Here is a 21099-nt window from a genome sequence, read left to right on the forward strand (position 1 = left end):
GGCTGTCGTAAAATGTAAGTGTTGTGTTCTGTTGGAATTTACTCAAAATAAAGATTTGTTTGAGTGGTTCGAGAACAAAGTGATTTCTGTGATTTGAGTTCTGAGAAGATCTATTTAACACGTCAATGGATGTTATAGCATTCAGTTTGGTCACAGAAAGTTACATATACATCTGGCAGGTATGCTTAGGACAGGAATGCTCATCTTGTTTTTGAATGCAGTGATGGGTTGAGACTACAGGGCATGATTATGGTATAATTCTACCATATGTACGAGATATATAGCCCATTGTTTCTACTGCCAGTATAATAGGCAGTTGTACTGTGTGGAGGAATAAGCCCGGTGCATTAGTAGCAGGACTAGAGTTGTATCAGGAATCAGGAATTAGGAAACGTTTATTGCCATAATATGTTGGACATACATGGAAATTGTCTTGGCGGTTGGTGCATGACGGAAGACAGTACAATAATGACAACATAGTGCAGCAATAAGATAAAAATAAAATAAAAGTATAATAAAATATATGCTATGGGTTAGTACGCTAAAGCTAAGGCTATGGGTTAGTGAGTAAGAGGAGATAAGATAAAATTAGAAATAAAAATAAAGTGCACCAGCTAAACACACAAGGTGAGGTATATGTAGTAAGTAGGATGAAATAGTTGCATCAGTAGCTTAAAATGAAAATCATATTTATTTGCAGGTAAAATGGCAAATTAATACAAGGGTTCTACAAAAACAACAACAAATGAACACTACAATGTGCTATGCTGTACAGTACATACAACATTTTCCAAGAATACAAAAATAGACATATCAAAACACATATACACAGGTACGAACAGGTAATATACCTACATTCCATGAAATAACATCAGATTACACAAGAGTTCAGCATGTATTTCTTTAGTCCAGAGAGCTAAACTACAGTCACTGCATCCTTTTACAAAGGAACAACATGCAGAAGAGTCCGGTCTTAATGGAAAGAGCAGGAAAACAGCCACAGGATGTCACTGTGGACACTGGGAGGCGCCATTGGCTTCCAGTAGCTCCACTGGAGATGATCAGCATACAGCAAAATGCTGTGGAAGGGAGGGGACTGAAATAACACACACATCCGAAAACTAATCATAAGAGTCCTTAATAATGGACAGATATTCAGAATGCATTCGGTTTTTGGAATTTGGTAAATTACATTTGTTTTTGTTTGTTTTAAATGTTCTATAGCCAGACTGATTTATTAGCATTTCTAAAAAGTTTTTCATATCAACCAAGTACCCAAGATAATTTATCTTTGTCACATGTCTCATTGACAGGCACATGTGAATCCCTCAATTACAACATCACCATGTGGCCATAGCCCCTTTCTCACTATATGACAACGCTGAGCTGCTTGCCCCTGTGCTTGTTGTCTCATTCTGAAATATGTCTGAAACTAGATTTAAAATGATTTGTCGCCCCAGGGTTTGGACGTCCCTTTGGTCTAGCTTCTTTTTGATTTCACCAGAGGTTGTAGAAACGGAGTGTGAATTCCACTTGCTTGCGATTTTCTTTTTTAGGGTTCCAAAACGAGCTGATGAAATGTTCATTAAAAAGTAAATACTGACAGGAAATATACATCCTGGACCAAAAACATTGGTGGCACGTTCTTCTTCAGAATAATCCATCAGAAACAAATACTAGCACACCAAATATGAGCAGCAAGAAATTACGCACACTAAAGTGAGCAAAACAAAAAAACATGCATAATTCATATCCATCTGCTGCCACAGGATCTCTACAACATTTGGCATATTATGTATTCACATCAAATAAGAATGAAATAGTTATCAAGGAGCTATTAGTATTTTTCAATCAGAAGGAATGAGATTACTCTGAGAATTGAATAACATGTGCTCAGGATGTTCTTTCCAATGCCCAACCAAGAGAGATTACTCCAGTTGTGTGATCCTGACGTGCACAAATAGGGAGGAAGGAGGAATTCTGGTTCCGTCTTTGGAAAACAGGTGAATGTGCCGATAACCTGAGAACACACAACAGAATCACACACATTGAAGATGTTCTTGCTCTTGCGCCCACTTCAGCCGTATTTGTTTTGCAATGTGGGCGTAAAAGCTTCAAACAAGCCCGCCTCCATTTTGCGGTGAAAATTCGGCGCCTCCCTGATGGCAGGTTTTAACAAGAATGTAACTCTTATACGGAGTAATCCGAGCCAGACGTGACATTATTTTTGCCACAAGGACCACATTTTTTAAGTTACAGATTAAGCAGCCATGCTAATATACAGTTACTGGAAGAAATTAAAGATGACCTTGCATTTCCGACTCAGTGTCCACATTCCATTCCAGCTATACATTTATATATATATATATATATATATATCTCTGACTCTTTCTAGACAGATTTCTATCCGCAAGGTGGCAAAATATACAGCGGGTGAAATAAGTATTGAACACGTCACCATTTTTCTCAGTAAATATATTTCCAAAGAAGCTGTTGACATGACATTTTCACCAGATGTTGGTAACAACCTAATTAATACATACATACAAAGAAACCAAAACAAAGAAGTTGTGTAATGTGTAATAATGTGAATTATCAGAAGAATTGTCCAAGAGCCAAGGACCAATTATGGAGAGCTTCAAAAAGACCTGCAATTAGCAGGTACTGTTGTCTCAAAACAGTAAATAATGCACTCCACCGCCATGGTCTGTATGCAAGCTCACCATGCAAGACTCCATTGCTGGAAAGAGCATGTTAAAGCTTGTTTAGTTTGCTGCCCAACATTTGGGAAATCCAGTGAACTATTGTGACAATGTAGTGTGGTCAGATGAGAGCAAAATTGAACTGTTTGTACAACATTTGGTTTCTTTGTATGTATGTATTACTTGGGTTGTTACCAACATCTGGTGAAAATGTCATCTCAATAGCTCCTTTTGAAATACACTCACCTAAAGGATTATTAGGAACATACATATTAATACTGTGTTTGACCCCCTTTCGCCTTCAGAACTGCCTTAATTCTACCTGGCATTGATTCAACAAGGTGCTGAAAGCATTCTTTAGAAATGTTGGCCCATATTGATAGGATAGCATCTTGCAGTTAATGGAGATTTGTGGGATGCACATCCAGGGCACGAAGCTCCCGTTCCACCACATCCTAAAGATGCTCTATTGGGTTGAGATCTGGTGACTGCCATTTTAGTACAGTGAACTCATTGTCATGTTCAAGAAACCAACTTGAAATTATTCGAGCTTTGTGACATGGTGCATTATCCTGCTGGAAGTAGGGATAAAGGGATGGACATGGTCAGAAACAATGCTCAGGTAGGCCGTGGCATTTAAACGATGCCCAATTGTCACTAAGGGGCCTAAAGTGTGCCAAGAAAACATCCCCCACACCATTACACCACTACCACCAGCCTGCATAGTGGTAACAAGGCATGATGGATCCATGTTCTCATTCTGTTTACGCCAAATTCTGACTACCATCTGAATGTCTCAACAGAAATCGAGACTCATCAGACCAGGCAACATTTTTCCAGTCTTCAACTGTCCAATTTAGGTGAGCTCTTGCAAATTGTAGCCTCTTTTTCCTATTTGTAGTGGAGATGAATGGTACCCAGTGGGTTCTTCTGCTGTTGTAGCCCATCCGCCTCAAGGTTTTGCGTGTTGTGGCTTCACAGATGCTTTGCTGCATACCTCGGTTGTAACGAGTGGTTATTTCAGTCGAAGTTGCTCTTCTATCAGCTTGAATCAGTCGGCCCATTCTCCTCTGACCTCTATCATCAACAAGGCATTTTTGCCCACATGACTGTTGCATACTGTATATTTTTCCCTTTTCACACCATTCTTTGTAAACCCTAGAAATAGTTGTGCGTGAAAATCCCAGTAACTGAGCAGATTGTGAAATAGGGTTCCGTTTGGAGTTCAGGAGATTGTCTTGACCACACCCCTAAATGCATTGAAGCAACTGCCATGTTATTGGTTGATTAGATAATTCCATTAATGAGAAATTTAATTAGGTCTTCCTAATAAAGTGTATATTTACTGAGAGAAACGGTGACGTGTTCAATACTTATTTCATCCGCTGTATATTAATGGAAATTGTGAGCCAAATGAGCCAATCATTTGACAGTCCATGTATCAACTTTGGAAGCGAAAGCAGCCTCACCTTGCTGCATGCAGCTTAGGGGGAGCGTATACTGGCCCACAAAATCGTTCTTAGATGTCTTGTCATAGTCTTCCACCACAAATCGAACCATGGCCAGCTCAGGAGTGTGGATGGTGAAGCGCAGAGTGTCGTACCACACAGGGTTGAATCCTGCAGGACAGAAGGACAGATCCGTGTATGATTGAGTGAGAGTGCACGCCCCTGTCTGTTCGTGGGTAATCTGTTATTCTGCTGCAGCAAACTGCATAATACTTTGGGTGTCCAGTTATAACTATGTGTTCAGAAGTATATAAACCAACAGCCTCTTCTGCACCATTGTTCTCGATGTATCTGGTCTCCTGCTTGGCCTGGTCCATAGGAACACCATGGATCTCGACCCTGACCAGAGGATCCACAATTGAATCCTCTTTAATGTTGACTTTGGGCAGCTGCTGACCACTGATCACCTTCAACATATAAATGCAGTGTCTCTATAAAAATCCATGAAATAGCTATTAACTGAGGGGACACTTGTGTCTTACGTTCTCTATTGTTTGTACCTGTATGGTGAGGACCGCAGGTTGGTAGCAATCCCTTTGTTGGGGTGTTTCAGGGTCAAATCCACCCTGGATCTCTCTCATGAAGCTGGGCTTTAGCACATAGCCACAGCTCCCATTCTGACCAAACAGTCCGTCGTTCAGATCCATTCCCTCCCCAGCTGTCTGAAAGTTTAACGCAACTGAATGAAACAGAAAAGAAAATTATCTTTTGACTTAAACTCTTGCCAGGAAATGTATATTCACAACACATCGTATTTGGGAACTTGGAGAAAAAAAAAAAACTTTTATGCTTGTATCTAAACTTCAATTTATAAGTTCCGAGTTATTCTTTGTGTATACCGAACAATACCAAAAGGAGATACACACAAAATATCTACATTATCATTATTTGGCTCTTGTCCAAAGCAACAGAGGCAGAAGTGCATGATGTTCAAGCTTGGATGAAAAGCATCATCTAGGCTGCTTTAAGCATTACGTTTTTTTCCATGAAAGTTTTATTGCCAGTTTTTGTGAGAGCAAACTTGCCTCTTACCCAATTTAAGAAAAGTAGCCCTGTGCAGTAGTAATACAATTATCACAGAAAAAATGAAATAATTAAAGGTGGAGGTCTGTTTTCAAAAAAGTCAAATCTGTGATCTATTTTGGTTGCAATCACCAATTTGGCAGCCAACATTCCACATTTCCTGGGGATTGAAATTGGAGGAGTCTGTTCGGAGTCCACTGGGGTAAACCCTGGTCAGCTGCCGTGAGTTATGGTGGACAAACTCGGTCCCTGAAATGGAGATGATATCAGAAAGACAGTGAAAGACTCCAGCCCCTGATAGAGGCTTAAATATTGATTGCTTGACACAATTTACTACTGCTTCTCAAAACCCAAACATAATATCCAATGTTAAAAGTTAAACCCCAGAGTATATACATGGTATTAGTCTGACCCCTAGTGTTGACAGTATCTAATGTAGAGCAGAGAGGAACGATGAACCTGGACTCACCAGCCTCTCTCAGGTGCTTGCGGGCCTTGGACTCTGTGAAGGAAGCCACCTCATAGAACTTGGAGTGGATGCGGGAGTGTTTGAAGTTACTGAACTGGACGCTTTTGCAGTAAACAACACAGTCCGACAGCTCCTTAGACAGATGCTGGGTGGACCTCTGTGGAAAAAGGAAGACGGAGGATGAAAAGGTAACGCTTAATGCATAGGTTATGATCGGATGTCCCAAACATGTTTATGGTTTAAGTGGGCATGTAAAAATTAGGTTGAAGCTTTCATAGAGGGAGGTGGCATGTGGTTTCTGTATGGTACACAGCAGAAGCATACCAATAGTCAACAGGTGTACTTTATGCCAGTGTTGAGTACTATGTATTGCTGGAGCGTAAATGAAATGCCATTTTTATGGCAGATGAAAAGCAGCAATATGTCACTAGTCAATGAAGCTGTTGGCCGTTTTTTTCTCTGGGCACAAAAAGGATCGGTTGCAGATAACATTTGACTAGAGGCATTATATTTTAGTAATAGTGTGCCACTGGATGGCACCACTTGTAGGCCTAGTGGAACATGGGGGACGAATACCTTCCAGTTGCACAGCTGTAGTAAGCAAAGACGTAACCATGGTTTAGACATTGGGGGAGGGGCGGGGGGGGGGGGGGGTCCAAATGAATACCCTTACCCATCATTTTTTTTATTAGGCTGGTGTGAGCAGGTGTGGTGTAACCGTGATCCAGCGTGTTCTCCTCTCTGGTTGGGCATTCAATAAACTGTTTGTACTTCGAAGTTCATGGCTAAGATTTCCTTTGTTAAAGCCCCCAAGGACAATACCAAGTTTGTTCGTCCCACTCACGAGTGCTGTGTCTCCTGCACGTTGCCCGGTGGCGGCATGTAAACACCAAACAGGATGAATGAAGCAAACTCACGGGGGGGAGTAAAAGGGTTTACAGTTAATGATGAAAGATTTCAGATCAGGAGAACAGTGTTGTTGGATCACTGTTACGTCGTTGCACTAGCTGATGTTGGAGTAGAAGCAGATTCCTCCACCCTTCGTTTTGCCAGAGAGCTCCGTGTTTTGTTTCTCTCTGAGCAGCTTGAAGCCCGCCAGCTGGAGCGCGGAGTCCGGTATTGATCCTCGAAGCCAGGTCTCCGTGAAGCACAAAACGGAGGATGTAGAAAGGTCTCTGTCTCTCCTTACCAGCAGCTGAAGTTCGTCCAGTTTGTTGCTCAGTGAGCGCACGTTAGAGAGAAAGATGCCCGGCACCTGTTTGCGAGAACCACGCTTGCGGAGTCAAAGACTGATCAATTGACAGGGTTGCGTCCTTGGTGGTAAGGAACAACAAGGGCATACCAATCAGAATTGGAATTTGTCACTTAAGTCAGTTCCAACTCAGTATTCCTCAAAAGCAAGTTTATGTCTGCAATGCGAAGTCCTTACTGGCAAACCAATCCAAAAGCACAGAGACAGTAAGCATCAGGTCAGAACATAAGATGGACCTTAAAGAAGCCAATGACACAGAGAACATTTGAGCATCTCTGGGTTGTTACCGGATTGGAGTCACATAAGGCATTGAGGTTGAGTCAGTTGAACCACCACGTGAGAGGGTAAACCCTGGTGATGGAAAGGATTCCTGCCACGGATGGGTGCACAGGGCTATCGAAGCCCTGAGAAAGCCCCCTCTTGAATTGTGCAAGTGATACTCAACCACAATGCCAACCAAAAGCAGGTGTGCTGCCAGAGCAGCTCCACTGTCTAATCGGAGGTGTGGCGTCCTAAACAGCACAATGAGAGTGTAACCTGCAGAGCACCTCTGCATGCACGCTTGCCCGCTTCCACATGAAAGCTGATCTAGCTGCTCCACCTTCACCCGTCTACCAGACAGCAAGACACCTACACCATCAGCAGGTGCACCACTGAGCTCACATTGCTGCCAGACTTGCCACTGGCCTCACCTCTCATGACCGTGTTGACAGGAGTCCCAGTGTGGCGTTTCATGCTTCTCAGATGCTTATCAATAAACATGACCCTAAATGCCCAATGATTCCTCTTGCATACTTAGTTTTTCATGGACATCAAGCCCTGTCTTTAAATACTGAATGCACTTAAGACTGTACCATCAATACATGAATTCCTTTTACCTATACCGTACACATGGCCATGGGAAATGAAAAGTAGCAGCATGAGAACCCTATAAAACAGTGGCATGAACACAAAAGGGTTAAGTTCAACCTGTCTGAACGTTAATTGTTGGTGCCTTCTTCTGTGTGTTTCTCTCCCTTCACAGTGTAAACAGGGTCTACCAGTCTGAGTCTGACTGAGTAGAATGAGTGAGAACCTGAATTAGCCTGGGCGCATCTCATAATGGGATCGTTTTTCTGTATACTGCTCTCAAAGACAAGGGTTGTCAGATTCAGATTCCAAACGGAAAAGACAATTCCCGGAATTCTTTGTTTACCAACGCATACAACATGGCTACCAGTAAAAAAAAACTCATAGATGTTTAATGTCTTTGATAAATTAAAATTTAAGAAATGGAAAATCTGTTTGAATATCTGCGTTTAATGGAGATTCGATGATTAAAACGCCTTTCTGAATAGATCTCAACTCAATTGAGCTTTGTGTAAATGTAAATTTGCGAGTGTCACTATCGTCAGTTATCTCTATGTCCTGTGTGAATTTAGAAAAAAAAAACAGCAGCAAATATATGCATCATCAGCCTAAAAGGGACGTAACTAGGGGATCCTGCTTTCGTAGGATGGTTAATCAGACTGTGGATAATATAGTGTCTGGGTGTGAGGCCTAAAAGGTGTACCGCTGTGTACTAAACAAGCTGACCTACCTTTATTCTGCGACAGATGCTTTCACGGTGGAGATTATCTTCGTTGATTTCAGCCACCTCGTCTTCATCACTGACCTCTCCAGTCTGAGAGTCCTCGACCATCCCATTGAGACTCTCCTCCAGACCACCAATTTTCTTGGCCTTCAGGAGAATTTTACCCTTCAGATCCTGATAGGAAGATCAATCCTTCACAGTCAGTGTGTAACATTGCCAGAGTGGAAAAATGTTTTGGTTTTTAATAATTCAGTATGACAGTATTGCATGGGGACACCAATCATATTGCCATTGCCATTATCAAACTTGTTAGTTACTTTGCTAATGTGAACAGCTGACAACAAAATGTATTTTTTTCTCTAAACTGTAACAGTCGCAAGTTTCCTTGTTGGTTGATACATTTTTGTTTTGGGTATTTACTTGGGTATTTAAAAGTTTAAATCTTCACAAAACACTGATTCTCTGAAGCTTGATTCTCTGTTTTATCTGCTGTCTCTAAGCCCCCCTCCAGAAAAGCTCCCTTTGCTCCGATTGGCTTTTGAGAAAAATATGGCACACCTTTGCAAGTTCTCAAGTTGTGATGGCCATATTTTAATGAGTCTACATGGGAATTTAGGAAAGCAGACAAATCTGTTTCTTTTCTAGAATTCTAGAATTTCTGATCAAGGCACCTAAAAAAAGTTAGGCGGGGGTTAGTAGGCTCTGCAGATATCCAAAAGTAACCACATATTCACCATTGGAGTCTGAATGAGACAACGGACTGCGCTACTCACCTCAGGAGACGGCAACCTGATGGGGGCCTTGCCCTCTAGTGTGCCTTTCAGCAATTTGTCTCCCAGAATGTGGTTGAGGTGTTGGGCCATGACTCTCTGTTGCTCAACGCTGCAGTGGTTCTCGATAGACAGAATGACTGGATATTCTGATACCTTTTGTGGGGGAGAGGAGGAGAGATGGAGGGAGGGAGATGGTAATACAACACTGGAGAGCATTATCGTAGGGAAAGCTTATACACCTGTTGCCATACATGTGAGATGTGCTGACTGGTTGAAAGTCTCATTACAAGGGGTCACGAGGCCTCAATTTTCACTGAGGATAGATTCTCAGACTCAACAGGCCCTTGCATGCATGTAAACCTGGCAACTGTTCAATCATATGCCTAAGGCTGGCAATCTGACAGATAGCTGGCTAGCTGCATATTGGACATTAACATGAACTCTTTGATTTCATTATACTGTTGTTTTCCCTCTCATGAATACCAATGAGATGCTGCTTGACAAAGCTTTACTGGACAATTAAAGCAAAAGCAATTGCAATGCCAGCAAAAGTGGATTACACAACATGGTTGGTCTACTTGAAAAGCCCCATTCGGACACATTTGGTCATCAGGCTAAGTGTGAGACTAATGCGAAATTAATAAAAATTCTACATAAAGAAGAATTATGTTGTTCCCCAAATGAAAATCCGAAAGTCCATTTTCAGAAACTTTTTGACTAGATGTTTTGATGTATTCAAGTCCACTTCTACTCTCAATTAACTACCTTGAAGGCATAGTTTCCCACTGCGTTGACCACATCCTTGAAGAGTATCTTTGAGGTGAAAGTATGTCCGTGATAGACAATGGGCTCTCCATTGGCACCATCCCAGCAGTCCACTTCCACACACCGACAGCCACGACTCAGAGCCCTGAGAGCATAATAAATTCCACCTTTCATTTATGGTTTTATCTTCCCACTAAGGGTCAGAGAATTGTACAATATTTATACTGTATATATACACACAACTGACCACCAGTCATTTGTAAATGGAAATATCAATCTTAGGGTTATACTGTAGCTTGTTGAATTAGAATCACTAATAATTTTATTAGAATTTTAATCTATTGGTATTAATCTAATAGTGGAAGATACCAATGACACTGTAATGGGAAGGTCTAGGACAGTGGTCCCCAACCACCTGCGTGCAGACTGTCACCGTTCCCTGGGCGATTTGGTACTGGGCCACGCAGAAATAATTGATAACTTTTTTTGATAATTATTTTTATTTTTAATTATGTATTTTGAAAAATGACTGGATTCTTTCCCAATTACATGCACTTTTCCCTCTTTCCCGCTATATTTCCTAAGCGTCTATCAGTTAACCCAGCATCATCACCTGATGTATCCCTCCACACTGCTCTGACCTCGGAGCTGGTCTTCCATTAGATAGGTGTTGTGGGAGGAGGAAATGAAGTAATGGCACAGCGGCTGGCTCATGTCCTGGAAGACGCCCCGCCACTGTGGGTTGAAGATGGAGCCCTCAGCTGAGCCGAGGTACATCAAGAAGCCGTCAAATGTCATGGCATTCAGCAGCTTGGCTGGAAATATTGTAGGAAGGTGTTAGATTCTTCTCACGTCTTGCTGGCACCCAACCTTTAGTACTAAGAGACAGGCCCTGACAGTCTTGGACCAAAGTTAATTATACATGACATACTGAATAGCCCAAGTACCTGTGTCAGAGGGCTCGTAGCGCTCAATAAGCTGCTTGGCATGCTGCTGGATGTCATTCCCGTCCAGCTGCTCCTCTCTCAGGAAGTCCTCCAAGTCACTTTGGAACAACTTCTGGCCATCCACTGAGTACCCCTGGAAAACCCTCAGTACATCCTCCCGCTGGGTTAACATCTTGTAGAAGAGCACAAACTCATCATCTTCCAGCATACCAGATTGGGACTTATCAGCCATCTGAGAAGAGAACAGATCACATAGTTGCTCTATGGATAAACACATACAAATCCAAAAGGTGTTACAGCGGTTGTAGAAACCCAAAACAGTGGATGTTGAATGCTTGAATCACAAGTGCAAGCATAGTTTAGGTATTAAGACTGAAGGCTCTCACTGTGAAGAGACGATGAGCGTGGTGCTCGTTCATGTCCACATTCATCATTTTCAGTAAATCTTGCACTTCCTTGAAGTTCATCCTGCCATCATTATTCTTGTCTGCCTTCCTGAACCAGTCACCAATCCATCTGGTTAGGCTTCTTCAGGAAATTTTCACATTAAATAGTGGCTGAACTACTTGACTGAGTTAGTGAGAGCTTTGAGATACTCAATAGAGGATGACACATATAATATAATAAACTGTATATTTACTCCTTTCTTCAAGCAGTGGCTGCCTCTATCGAGATTTGAAAGATGCATGTTCCAAGAAGGTGGCCCAGGAACCATTCATATTTAATTGAACTCTGTGTTTCATTGCTTTGATCTTGTGTTTTCATCTCATTTAGTCTCACATGTGTCTTTGACAAGAATGAAATGAGCTAGTCAGCCTGACCTCCACAACCTTACCTTCCACCTGACCAAATCATACTACTTCCTACACTGACACTGAACATCGACACTGGGCATAAATTATGAGATTCAATGAATTATTTCAATGTGTTCATTATTCCGTGGATGCTATGGTATCAATATATAGTTTGCAGATGGCAATGAGATGTGGGAAACATGGTACAAAGGGAATACAATCTCTGATTGTAACGGGCCTACGGTCTCAGTATTTCAGCATTTATTGACTATTTATTTGATTTAGTCTATATTTAACTATCATTTTGCTAATGAGCACAACTCAAACCAATGAGTGAACGAAAAGGCTGTGTGCAGAGGTTGTCAAGGCAGTCAGCCAACACTTTAAAGGCAATGATGACTGAAAGCGCAGGGTGAAAGATACTGATCCAGTTTCTCCCGCTCCCCCATGTTCTCCAAGTTCTCGATCAGCATCCTCATGCCTTTGATCCAGGACTGTGCTTCCTCGGCTGACTCGGCCACCAGGTCCAGGTTTCCCCTGCGACCACGGAAAACCAGAGTGAAGCAGCGGTCAGCCGGGAACTCATCCGCAATGCTGAGCAGCACCTCGGACTGGTGTCCATCTCGTATTGCCTCCAAATCACTAACTGAAACTGGGCACAAAAAAACAAACAGAATGGAGAACTAATTATAATATTTCAGATACAGGTAATGACATCCAGTGATGATCAGTTGATAATCAATGCTAGATGAACTACTGTATGATGTACAGGTGGTGATTAACGTCAGAAAAACAAGGATGACATTGCTCAGCGGGACGATACCATACTCAGCTTTTTAAAACACTAAAAAAGAAAATTACCTGTCAGAATTCAGCAAAATATGGAACCTCAAATAAGTGAATCCTTGCTACTGGAGCACAATGCCTGTTTTCAAATCTAAAGGGCCACCAGCTACAAGTTGTGCATCTTGTTATCTTCATGGAGAAACACATGTTCCCTCTCAGGGAACTCAAGCTGCGTAAAGACGCTGTGGGAACACCTCTGTGTGACCGCGTCATGAAGCACATGTGAAATTTATGGCGAGCTGGTACGTCATAGGCGGGGGACGCCGGGACCAGGGCGCTATGAAGGGACCCGAATGGCAGGACCATTCATCTATGTGCCTTCATCTAGTGCGTACAAAGTTTTTTCCACCTGAGCGGTTTGTCCAGTGTGTCCCCCCTGCGCACAATCGATATTGCGGGGTACTACCCTGTTTGGTAGACCCCTAGCAGGCTCGGATATCGGAGCGAGAAGTACAGACCCTGCTGCGGATGGGAGCCTCAGAACGAGTTCTCCCTCCAGACAAAGAGTCGGGCTACTACAGCCGCTACTTCACCGTTCCAAAGGAGGATGGGGGTTTGCGTCCGAAAGGCAAGGAGTAGAGATACTAGATCTCCACCGTTTGAACCGCACTGTTGCGGAGTTGAGCTTCATGCTCACTCTCAAACAGAACAGATCAAGTCTGAGGACTGGTTTGTCACGGTATCTCTCCAGGACGCTTACTTTCATATTTCCATCCTCCCACGACACAGGAAGTTCCGGAGGTTCGCTTTTGGGGACAAAGCTTACCAATATTGGGCTCTTCCGTTCAGCCTAGCCCTCTCACCCCGTACGTTACCAAATGCGTGGACGCTGCTCTGGCACCATTGCGTCTCCAGGGCATCCGCATTTGAACTACATAGACGACTAGTTGATTCTAGCGCCATCCGGCGGCTGGCGGCCCAACATCGAGGTGTTGTGCTTGCCCACATCAACCGTCTGGGGCTGAGACTCAACGTCAGGAAAAGCGTGCTGTCCCCAGTGCATAGGACCACCTTCCTGGGCGTTGTTTGGGATTTGACCACGATGCGGGCACATCCATCTCCCGCTCGAGTAGTTTCGATCCTCTCTGCAGTCAAGCAGGCCAGCCACTCACTGTGAAACAGTTTTAGAGACTGTCAGGTCTCCTGGCAGCGGCATCCTACGTGATCCTTTGCGGCCCGTTACACTTGCAGACCGTTGCAGTGGTGGCTCAGGGCCAAAGGGTTCTCCCGAGGGGAAACCAGCGCCGTCTGATCAGGCGTTGCCTGCGGGCTCTGGCCAAATGGGGGGCAGACGCCCTGTTGAGACAGGGGCCGAGGCCCGGGGACTTGACTGCCCCTGGGCAGGATGCGTGAGGGAGATGCAGTGCAGGTGCAGGCATGGCCGAGGTCATGTCTGTACGCCTTTTTCCCCGGTTCCTTCGTGGCACCCCGAGGCTAAGGCCAGCAGCCAGCACTAGAGTTCTGTCTTGGGACTTGGCCATCGTACTAGAGGGTCTCTCTGCTGCTCCCTTCGAGCCCATGGCGGAGGTCGCAGTGAAGTATGTGGCTCTTAAGACCCTCTTCCTGCTCGCTATTTCTTCCCTCAAGAGAGTTGGAGATATGCAAGCCCTCTCGATGGCCCCATCGTGCTTGGAATTTGCACCCGGCATGGTGAAGGCGTTCTTTATACCTTCCCCCGGCTATATTCCTAAGGTTCCGTCCCCTACGGTGGGCCTATGGTGCTGCAGGCTTTCTGTCCTCCCCCGTTCCTGAGAAGAAAAAGCGTCGGACCAGGCGAAGCTTAACCTCCTCTGCCCATTCAGAGCCCTAGACCTGTACGGTATGGCGGCTTCTAAAGCCCTGTTGTCGGGAAGAGTATCGCTACATGACGTTTGCATGGCGGAAGGCTGGTCCTCTCCCCACACGTTCGTGAGGTTTTACCACCTTGGCCTTAACGCTACACCTGGAGCACAGGTGTCCGTCTGAGTGTGCGTCTAAAAACTTCACACCAGGTCACTTGCTCATATGGTGAGTGGGTATTGGGTTCCCACAGCGTCTTTATGCAGCTCGAGTTCCCTGAGAGGGAACGTCTCTCGGTAACGTATGCAACCTTCGTTCCCTGAAGGGAACGAGACGCTGCGTAAACGTTCTGCCATACTCCCGGCCTGCCCGTGGCACTCGATTCGGCCATTCAGAGATGAATGGTCCTGCCCTTCGGGTCCCTTTATTGCGCCCTGGTCCCGGCGTCCCCCGCCTATGACGTAACAGCTCGCCATTGGTTAAATTTCACACGGGCGTTCCCACAGCGTCTTTACGCAGCGCCTCGTTCCCTTCAGGGAACGAAGGTTACATACGTAACCGAGAGACGTTGGGGTGCTTACATCACATTTCCTCTACTGGAAAAGCTCCCTGACTGCCGTGTTATCCTTTTCGTCCTGTTTTCCCTGCTAACAGGAAACCCTACACAGCACTTTATCCCGTTTCCATGCTGGAAGGACATCAAAGAGAGCATTTTATGCTGCTTTTTTTAGTGGCTTCCACTGTAGTCACCATGATAGTCATGGTTGAATTTCTGACCAGTGAGGCCCATAAGTAAATGACGTGATCTTACATGTGGAGTGGGTGTTACCAGCCTTCTTGGACTTATACCAGATGGTCATATAGTCATCTTGCAGTTTGAAGTAGCGCTGCTTCTTCCAGGTACGAGACTTGACTTTCCTCATCACCGTTCCCACAAGCATGGACTGGAGGTTGTCGTCCCCCTGAATGCCTGGACAGAGAATGAAGTTTTATTGAATACATTGTTACGAATTTAATTTGATAGTATTCATGAAGGGAAATCCAATTGTTAACGTTCCATTGTTAATTTCATTACCAGTTTAGATTGCACATCGCCACCATTTTGAGTATGAAGAGTCTATTTCCACAGTGATGGAGTACACTAAAAGTCCTATGTTCATAGAATTTTCAATTTCCATCTTCATTTTGGCAGTAATTATGCCATTTCAAACATGAACATAGAAATTGATTTTCCCTTTTTAAATGAGATTTGGTCAGACATGAACATTCCACAGATATAAGTTAAACAAATTACATTTGTTTAACTTTACATTTGTTTAACTTGTATCAAAATATTTACATCCACCTATTGGACTTGGACTTCCATATAAAGTGTTAACAACCAGGCCAGTATCAAACCATAATACCATAATAATCAGACTTACTGTGGCCGACCCCTGTGGAAGCCATTACTTGTTCTCTCACACTTCCGCCATCTAAAGAAAAGAAGCAAGTTTTTAACTTGTATTTTAGACATTAAGACATTATGGTAAATTCATCAGCTAAATAAATGCTTAGTTATTATTTCCCTGAATTGCAGAAGACAATGGAAATTGTTGGGCTCTCTTGGCTGACAAGGCTTTTCAATTTTGCAAGGGGATGGGGAACAATATACTGGCAGACCAGGGTGGGGTGGTGGTTTCCATTTTCCAAATGGGGGAACGTAGAGTGTGCTCAAACTATCGGGGTATCAAACTTCTCAGCCTATTAGGAAAGCTAATGCTAGAGTTGTAAAGGAGGATCCTACCGTTTGTCAAACCAATGAGCCATCTGGTCTCTGCTATAATTCGGCTATAATTCAGACAGGTTCCGATCTGTGTTGGCCTCCGCAAGGGCTGCCCTTTATCATTGGCCCTGTTTCTGACTTTCATGGATATGTAGGCAGAGCGGGGGGGGGGGAGAGAACGTCAGATGACTTCCAGTATTCACTGGGGCAATTTGCAGAGTGTGAAGCAAAATGGATCAGGGTTAGCACCTCCAAATCTGAGGCAGCCGTGTTCTGTCAGAAACCGGTGGATTGCTCTCTAAGCGAAGGAGTATCTCGGGGTCTTGTTCCTGAGTGAGGGTAGGATGCATTTGGAGATTGATATGCGGATTGGAACAGGCACTGCACCGAACTGAGTCAGAGGGCGAAGCTCTAAAGTTAGCAGGCTGTCTACATTCCGACCCTCACCTATGGTCATGAACTATAGGTTTTGACCAAAGAACGAGGTCATGGAAACAAGCGGCCCAAATGAGTTTCCTCCATAGGGTGGCTCAGGCTTAGAGATAGGGTAAGGAGCTCGAACATCAGGATGGAACTTGGAGTTGAGCACTTTCTCTTCTGTCCTGGTGTCACACTCCTAAAGAGCCAATTAATCTCCCCAAATCCCAGTTCTGGCCTCAGTATTCCATTCACTTATGACATAAACTAACTGAGTGCTAGTCAAACTGTTAAAAAATACAATCTCTCATTTTGTTTAGTCTTATGTACGAAATAATGATTTGATGAAAACTAGTACTCCAAGGGTTTTGAATTCAAATACGAATTTGTTTCCATAGGGATACTAGGGCTGGGTTCTCTCCCATTTAAATATAGTCAGAGATAACATGAAAACTTTTGGCTGATGGCACAAAGACGGATCTAAAGTTCCCCGGTACACAAGTTACTGTCACCTGTGTTGTCTGGTTTTCTGTCTGGGCCCACATTGTTTCAAGTCTGCTAAATATTCTTTTACTGTTGTCAAACATCCAAACATATTAAAGGACCAACTATTATTCTACTACCGGCCTGTCTGTCCCTCATAGCCCTTCACAAGTAAAGTAAAACCAGCAACAGGAAGTTGGAGCAGCCTTTTGTCATATTGATGTGTGTCTGACCTGTTGTAGGATCATCCTTGCGTCCGGGCCGGTGCTGTTGTAGATCTGGAACGGGTCCCTCTGCATGCTATGCCGAAGTGATGAAATTCAGCAACAACTGAAGCCAGAGAGCCCACTCGGTGACACCCACTTTCCCTCCTCCCCTCCTTTCCCCCTCCCCTTCTTCGCTCCTCCCCTCCTTTTGTGTTAAGATAACATTAGCCCACGTTTGTTTGTTGCCTAGCAACATCAAAAAAGAAGTTTAGTGCACCTTGTGATTGACAAGAACCTTTCAGCATCTGATTCAAAGATGCCATGTTAACATTAAAACAGAGTTTGGCATAATAATCAGACAGTTCATATCTGGTCCTGAAACCCCCCCCTTCCCATCATGTGGAGGACTAGCAGAACAGCAGAGCTCCATGGTGTTATCTGTCCTGTGTAATGTTACTATGCTCATCAAACTTTGATCAGACCGGTTCAGCAGCCGGCCACGAGGACAGCACAGTAGGGAGCTCTACCATCAGATGATTAAACTGCCCCCCCCCCCCCAATTCCCTCTGAGGTTATCGCTGATATCACATCGCAGACGCAACTCAGAGCTCACACACAAACACACACGTTCATAAGTTTGGGATATTAATATTATCTCTGAGGTCTTCATGTGTGTTCCCTGCTCAGGTTCTGAGGCATCAATAATCCACGGCTCTAGATCATCTTCCCAGCTCCAATTACTCCGACCAAGCCAAGACTAAAATGGAGGGGCTCCCTCACAATGACCTCCTCTAAGGACAGAGAAACTACAGTACCCAGCAGCAGCCTCTACAATAGGTGTTCTGAAGTGGTTAGTGGATGTAGTTCAAAAACATTACAAAATGACTCCATTGAGATCAGCAACTCAGAGGGCAGAGCTACTGCAGGAGGACAATGAATTTGCGCAAGCAGTTATTTGTTAAATCCACACTTGATGTATATGTTGCAGTCACTGTGGAGAGAGACGGGGGCCCCCGGGGGTCGGTGACTTAACCCTCTCGCAGGTTGTTCACCAGCCGACACACCTAGTGCTGAGTGGCGTCCTTCAGGACCTGGGTGAAGGTGGTGTCGTTGAGCTGGTCAGGCACACATGGATTTTACAGTAGGAGGGATCAGCACGCAGACATAGTCTTTACACTGATTCTTCTCACATGTTATTTATAACATGGTAGCTGCTTCTTCAGGGTTTTATGTTATACTCCTATCAAGTGAAGAATGAAGAAGACAAGCCAAGTTAGTTAATAATTACTTTATTTGTGGTTAGCAGTTTGAGGGGGGGATCTAATTGCGAAACACTTTGAACTTTAAATCAGCTTATTTGATCAAATTGCCCTTTCTGGTTTCTCTTTCTTCTGAGTTTATATCCTTATGGTTGAAATGCACTTATTGTAAGTCGCTTTGGATAAAAGCTTCAGCTAAATGACATGGAATGTAATGTAAAACATCCAAGTCATTCACCTAAATCTCAAATTATTGTCACAATAGTCTAAATTGCAGTGTGTATCAGACTAAATGCTGCATTAATTCCATGATAATAAAACTATAGGGAAATGAATTGACATGGATTAAGCAAAGGATAAGTAACCCATTGAATTGTTCATTACAAACTATCATAATATATTATATAATATATATCATTCACTTTTGGGATAGGATTTAAGTGTCACAGATTTCCGAGTGCAGATAACTTATCTTGCTGGCTTTGTGATTCAAGCTCTTCCCATTGTCTTTATTAGATGCTCACCAAATAAATCTGCAGGGATCTGGTAACACAATGAAATTCCAACCAAGAAGCCAAAAAGGATCTCAACGTCTGAACTTGCACAATATCATCATAGCTCAAATGTATGATGATCAAAAGCCTTGCATTCTACGCCTTCTCCAGCTCCTACCGGTGAACCCAGAGGTGTTTCCAGGCCAGTGCATAAATATATAGTCCATCCAGCTTGGGGTCTCTCACCAGGTGGAGGATCCTGATCCAATAATTAAGGACTACTTGTACTCAAAGATGTCCTGTTGTTTCCCTCATGCAACTGTTCCAGAAATGTTTATGAATGCAGTTCTTTGTTCGGGGGATTAAAGGAATCTAGAGTAGTCAGGTTGACGGACTCTGTGCTTCATCGGGAGGAATGACAACTGGAGGATACAGATACAGAGAAACGGACTAAAAGGCATAACAGAAAGCACTTAAATAACAACTTTGGAATAATTACGATATAAGACAGATAGTCAGATGTATGTCTCAGGAGTATGTGCTGTGCTATGACGTGACATTCAGTATGATGGTGATAAAGGCAGGTACCATCTTAGAGAGCAACAGAGAAAGGAACTTTGAAGTGGATCACTTCTTCCTCAGCTGTTTTCACCAGCGCACCTTGATGGAGTGGATACAAGAAACCAATGAGACCACACGTGGCCAAGACATTAACAGTAGATGTGTTGAGTTTCATGTCTACCTAAAAAAAAAACATTGATAACTGTATATAATGCAAATGAGGCGAGTCTTTCTAGTTCCAGGAGCTAGCTGTGATATGTGCAAGGGCAGCCATGGCAACAGTGACAAGGATAAAGTGATCCAAACAATGAGCTGTGTGGATGATTCAGATGACAGGAGATGAAGAATCAGTGGGACGGATTACACCCTGAATAGGTTGCAAACCAAATACAGAGCTGACACAGAGACAAAACAATCATTCAATCACCACAATCCCCTTTAATCTCTTACAACCGCAAAAGCTCTGACAGACAGCTGGGGATTACACAAAATCACACCGTTGCATACTCATATCCCTATATTGACCCCCATATGGAAAGATCCTGATTTTCTAAACCACTTAATCTCCATATATGGTCCGATTAATCCATCAGTACAAACACCTGTTCCTGTTCCCCCACTTGGTCCAGAAGTACGCAATCGAAAGAAAACCATTGTTGGAATATGCAACAAAAATCATATGTTCAATCAAGACTAAACATTATTGCTACTGACCTAGAACTTCCCCCTCATCATCCATTTAATTAATCTCTAACTACAAATACAAAATAAAATACTTAATAGAATTCACTGCATTGGTGAGCAAATGTTTAAAACTCTGTCTACATAGCACTCAAAATAACCCAAAGGGCTATGTTCACTTCTGCCAACACCGCACAGCAGTTCAGCTCTTTTAGAAAGAAACTGCTGAGTCACTGTCTGCTCCCCATTATCCCCTTCACTATGTCACTATGTCTACTGTGAACATATGAACAATTAATCTGAGCTAAACAAACAGACGAGTACTACCCTAAACCATTGGCAAGAAAATAATCCCCGTGAACAAATGTTCTGCCAGCCATATAGTCCTTAATATTTATTAGTTTATTATTTTGATTTATTTATTATTTTCTTTTTGCCTGTCAGCAGTCGAGCTGTAATTACTGGAAGAGGTGTTCCCATGTCCGTGTTCAACTCGCTGTGTGAAGAACAAAATAAAAGAGCGATGTGTGAGACCAGGACCGACTTCAGCATGTTTTCAATCCAATCCAATCCGTTTTATTTATAGAAGCACAGTATAAATGAAAACAAAGGTTCCCAAAGTGCTGTACAATAAAATAAACTCAATAAAACATAATAAATAAATAAATCGACTGTCCTCCCCAGATAAAATATCTGTGCACATAAAATCAACAACCTACGTAGTGTTAAAAGCCAAAGAAAAGAGGTGCGTTTTAAGAAGAGTTTTAAAATTAGACAGTGAGGAGGCCTGTCTAATGTGCAG

At 43.3% G+C, this 21099-nt stretch overlaps 1 protein-coding gene across 1 annotated transcript; it reads right to left on the bottom strand.

The window, feature by feature from the left end:
- Positions 1-383: 383 nt before the first annotated feature.
- On the bottom strand, positions 384-17415 carry plcd4a (phospholipase C, delta 4a). The gene is made up of 16 exons (XM_037458961.2): positions 17330-17415; positions 15856-15906; positions 15243-15401; positions 12230-12458; positions 11399-11528; positions 11013-11244; positions 10679-10880; positions 10066-10210; positions 9301-9453; positions 8534-8701; positions 5703-5859; positions 5366-5482; positions 4711-4889; positions 4485-4617; positions 4172-4321; positions 384-2020 (listed from the first exon to the last, which is right to left on the bottom strand). Exons 2-16 carry the CDS (start codon positions 15878-15880, stop codon positions 1929-1931), a joined length of 2271 nt encoding a protein of 756 aa, XP_037314858.2. The 5' UTR covers positions 15881-15906; positions 17330-17415; the 3' UTR covers positions 384-1928.
- Between the last annotated feature and the right edge of the window lie 3684 nt (positions 17416-21099).

This window comes from Pungitius pungitius, chromosome 3 (genome assembly GCF_949316345.1).
Source record: "Pungitius pungitius chromosome 3, fPunPun2.1, whole genome shotgun sequence".
Taxonomy (NCBI): domain Eukaryota; kingdom Metazoa; phylum Chordata; class Actinopteri; order Perciformes; family Gasterosteidae; genus Pungitius; species Pungitius pungitius.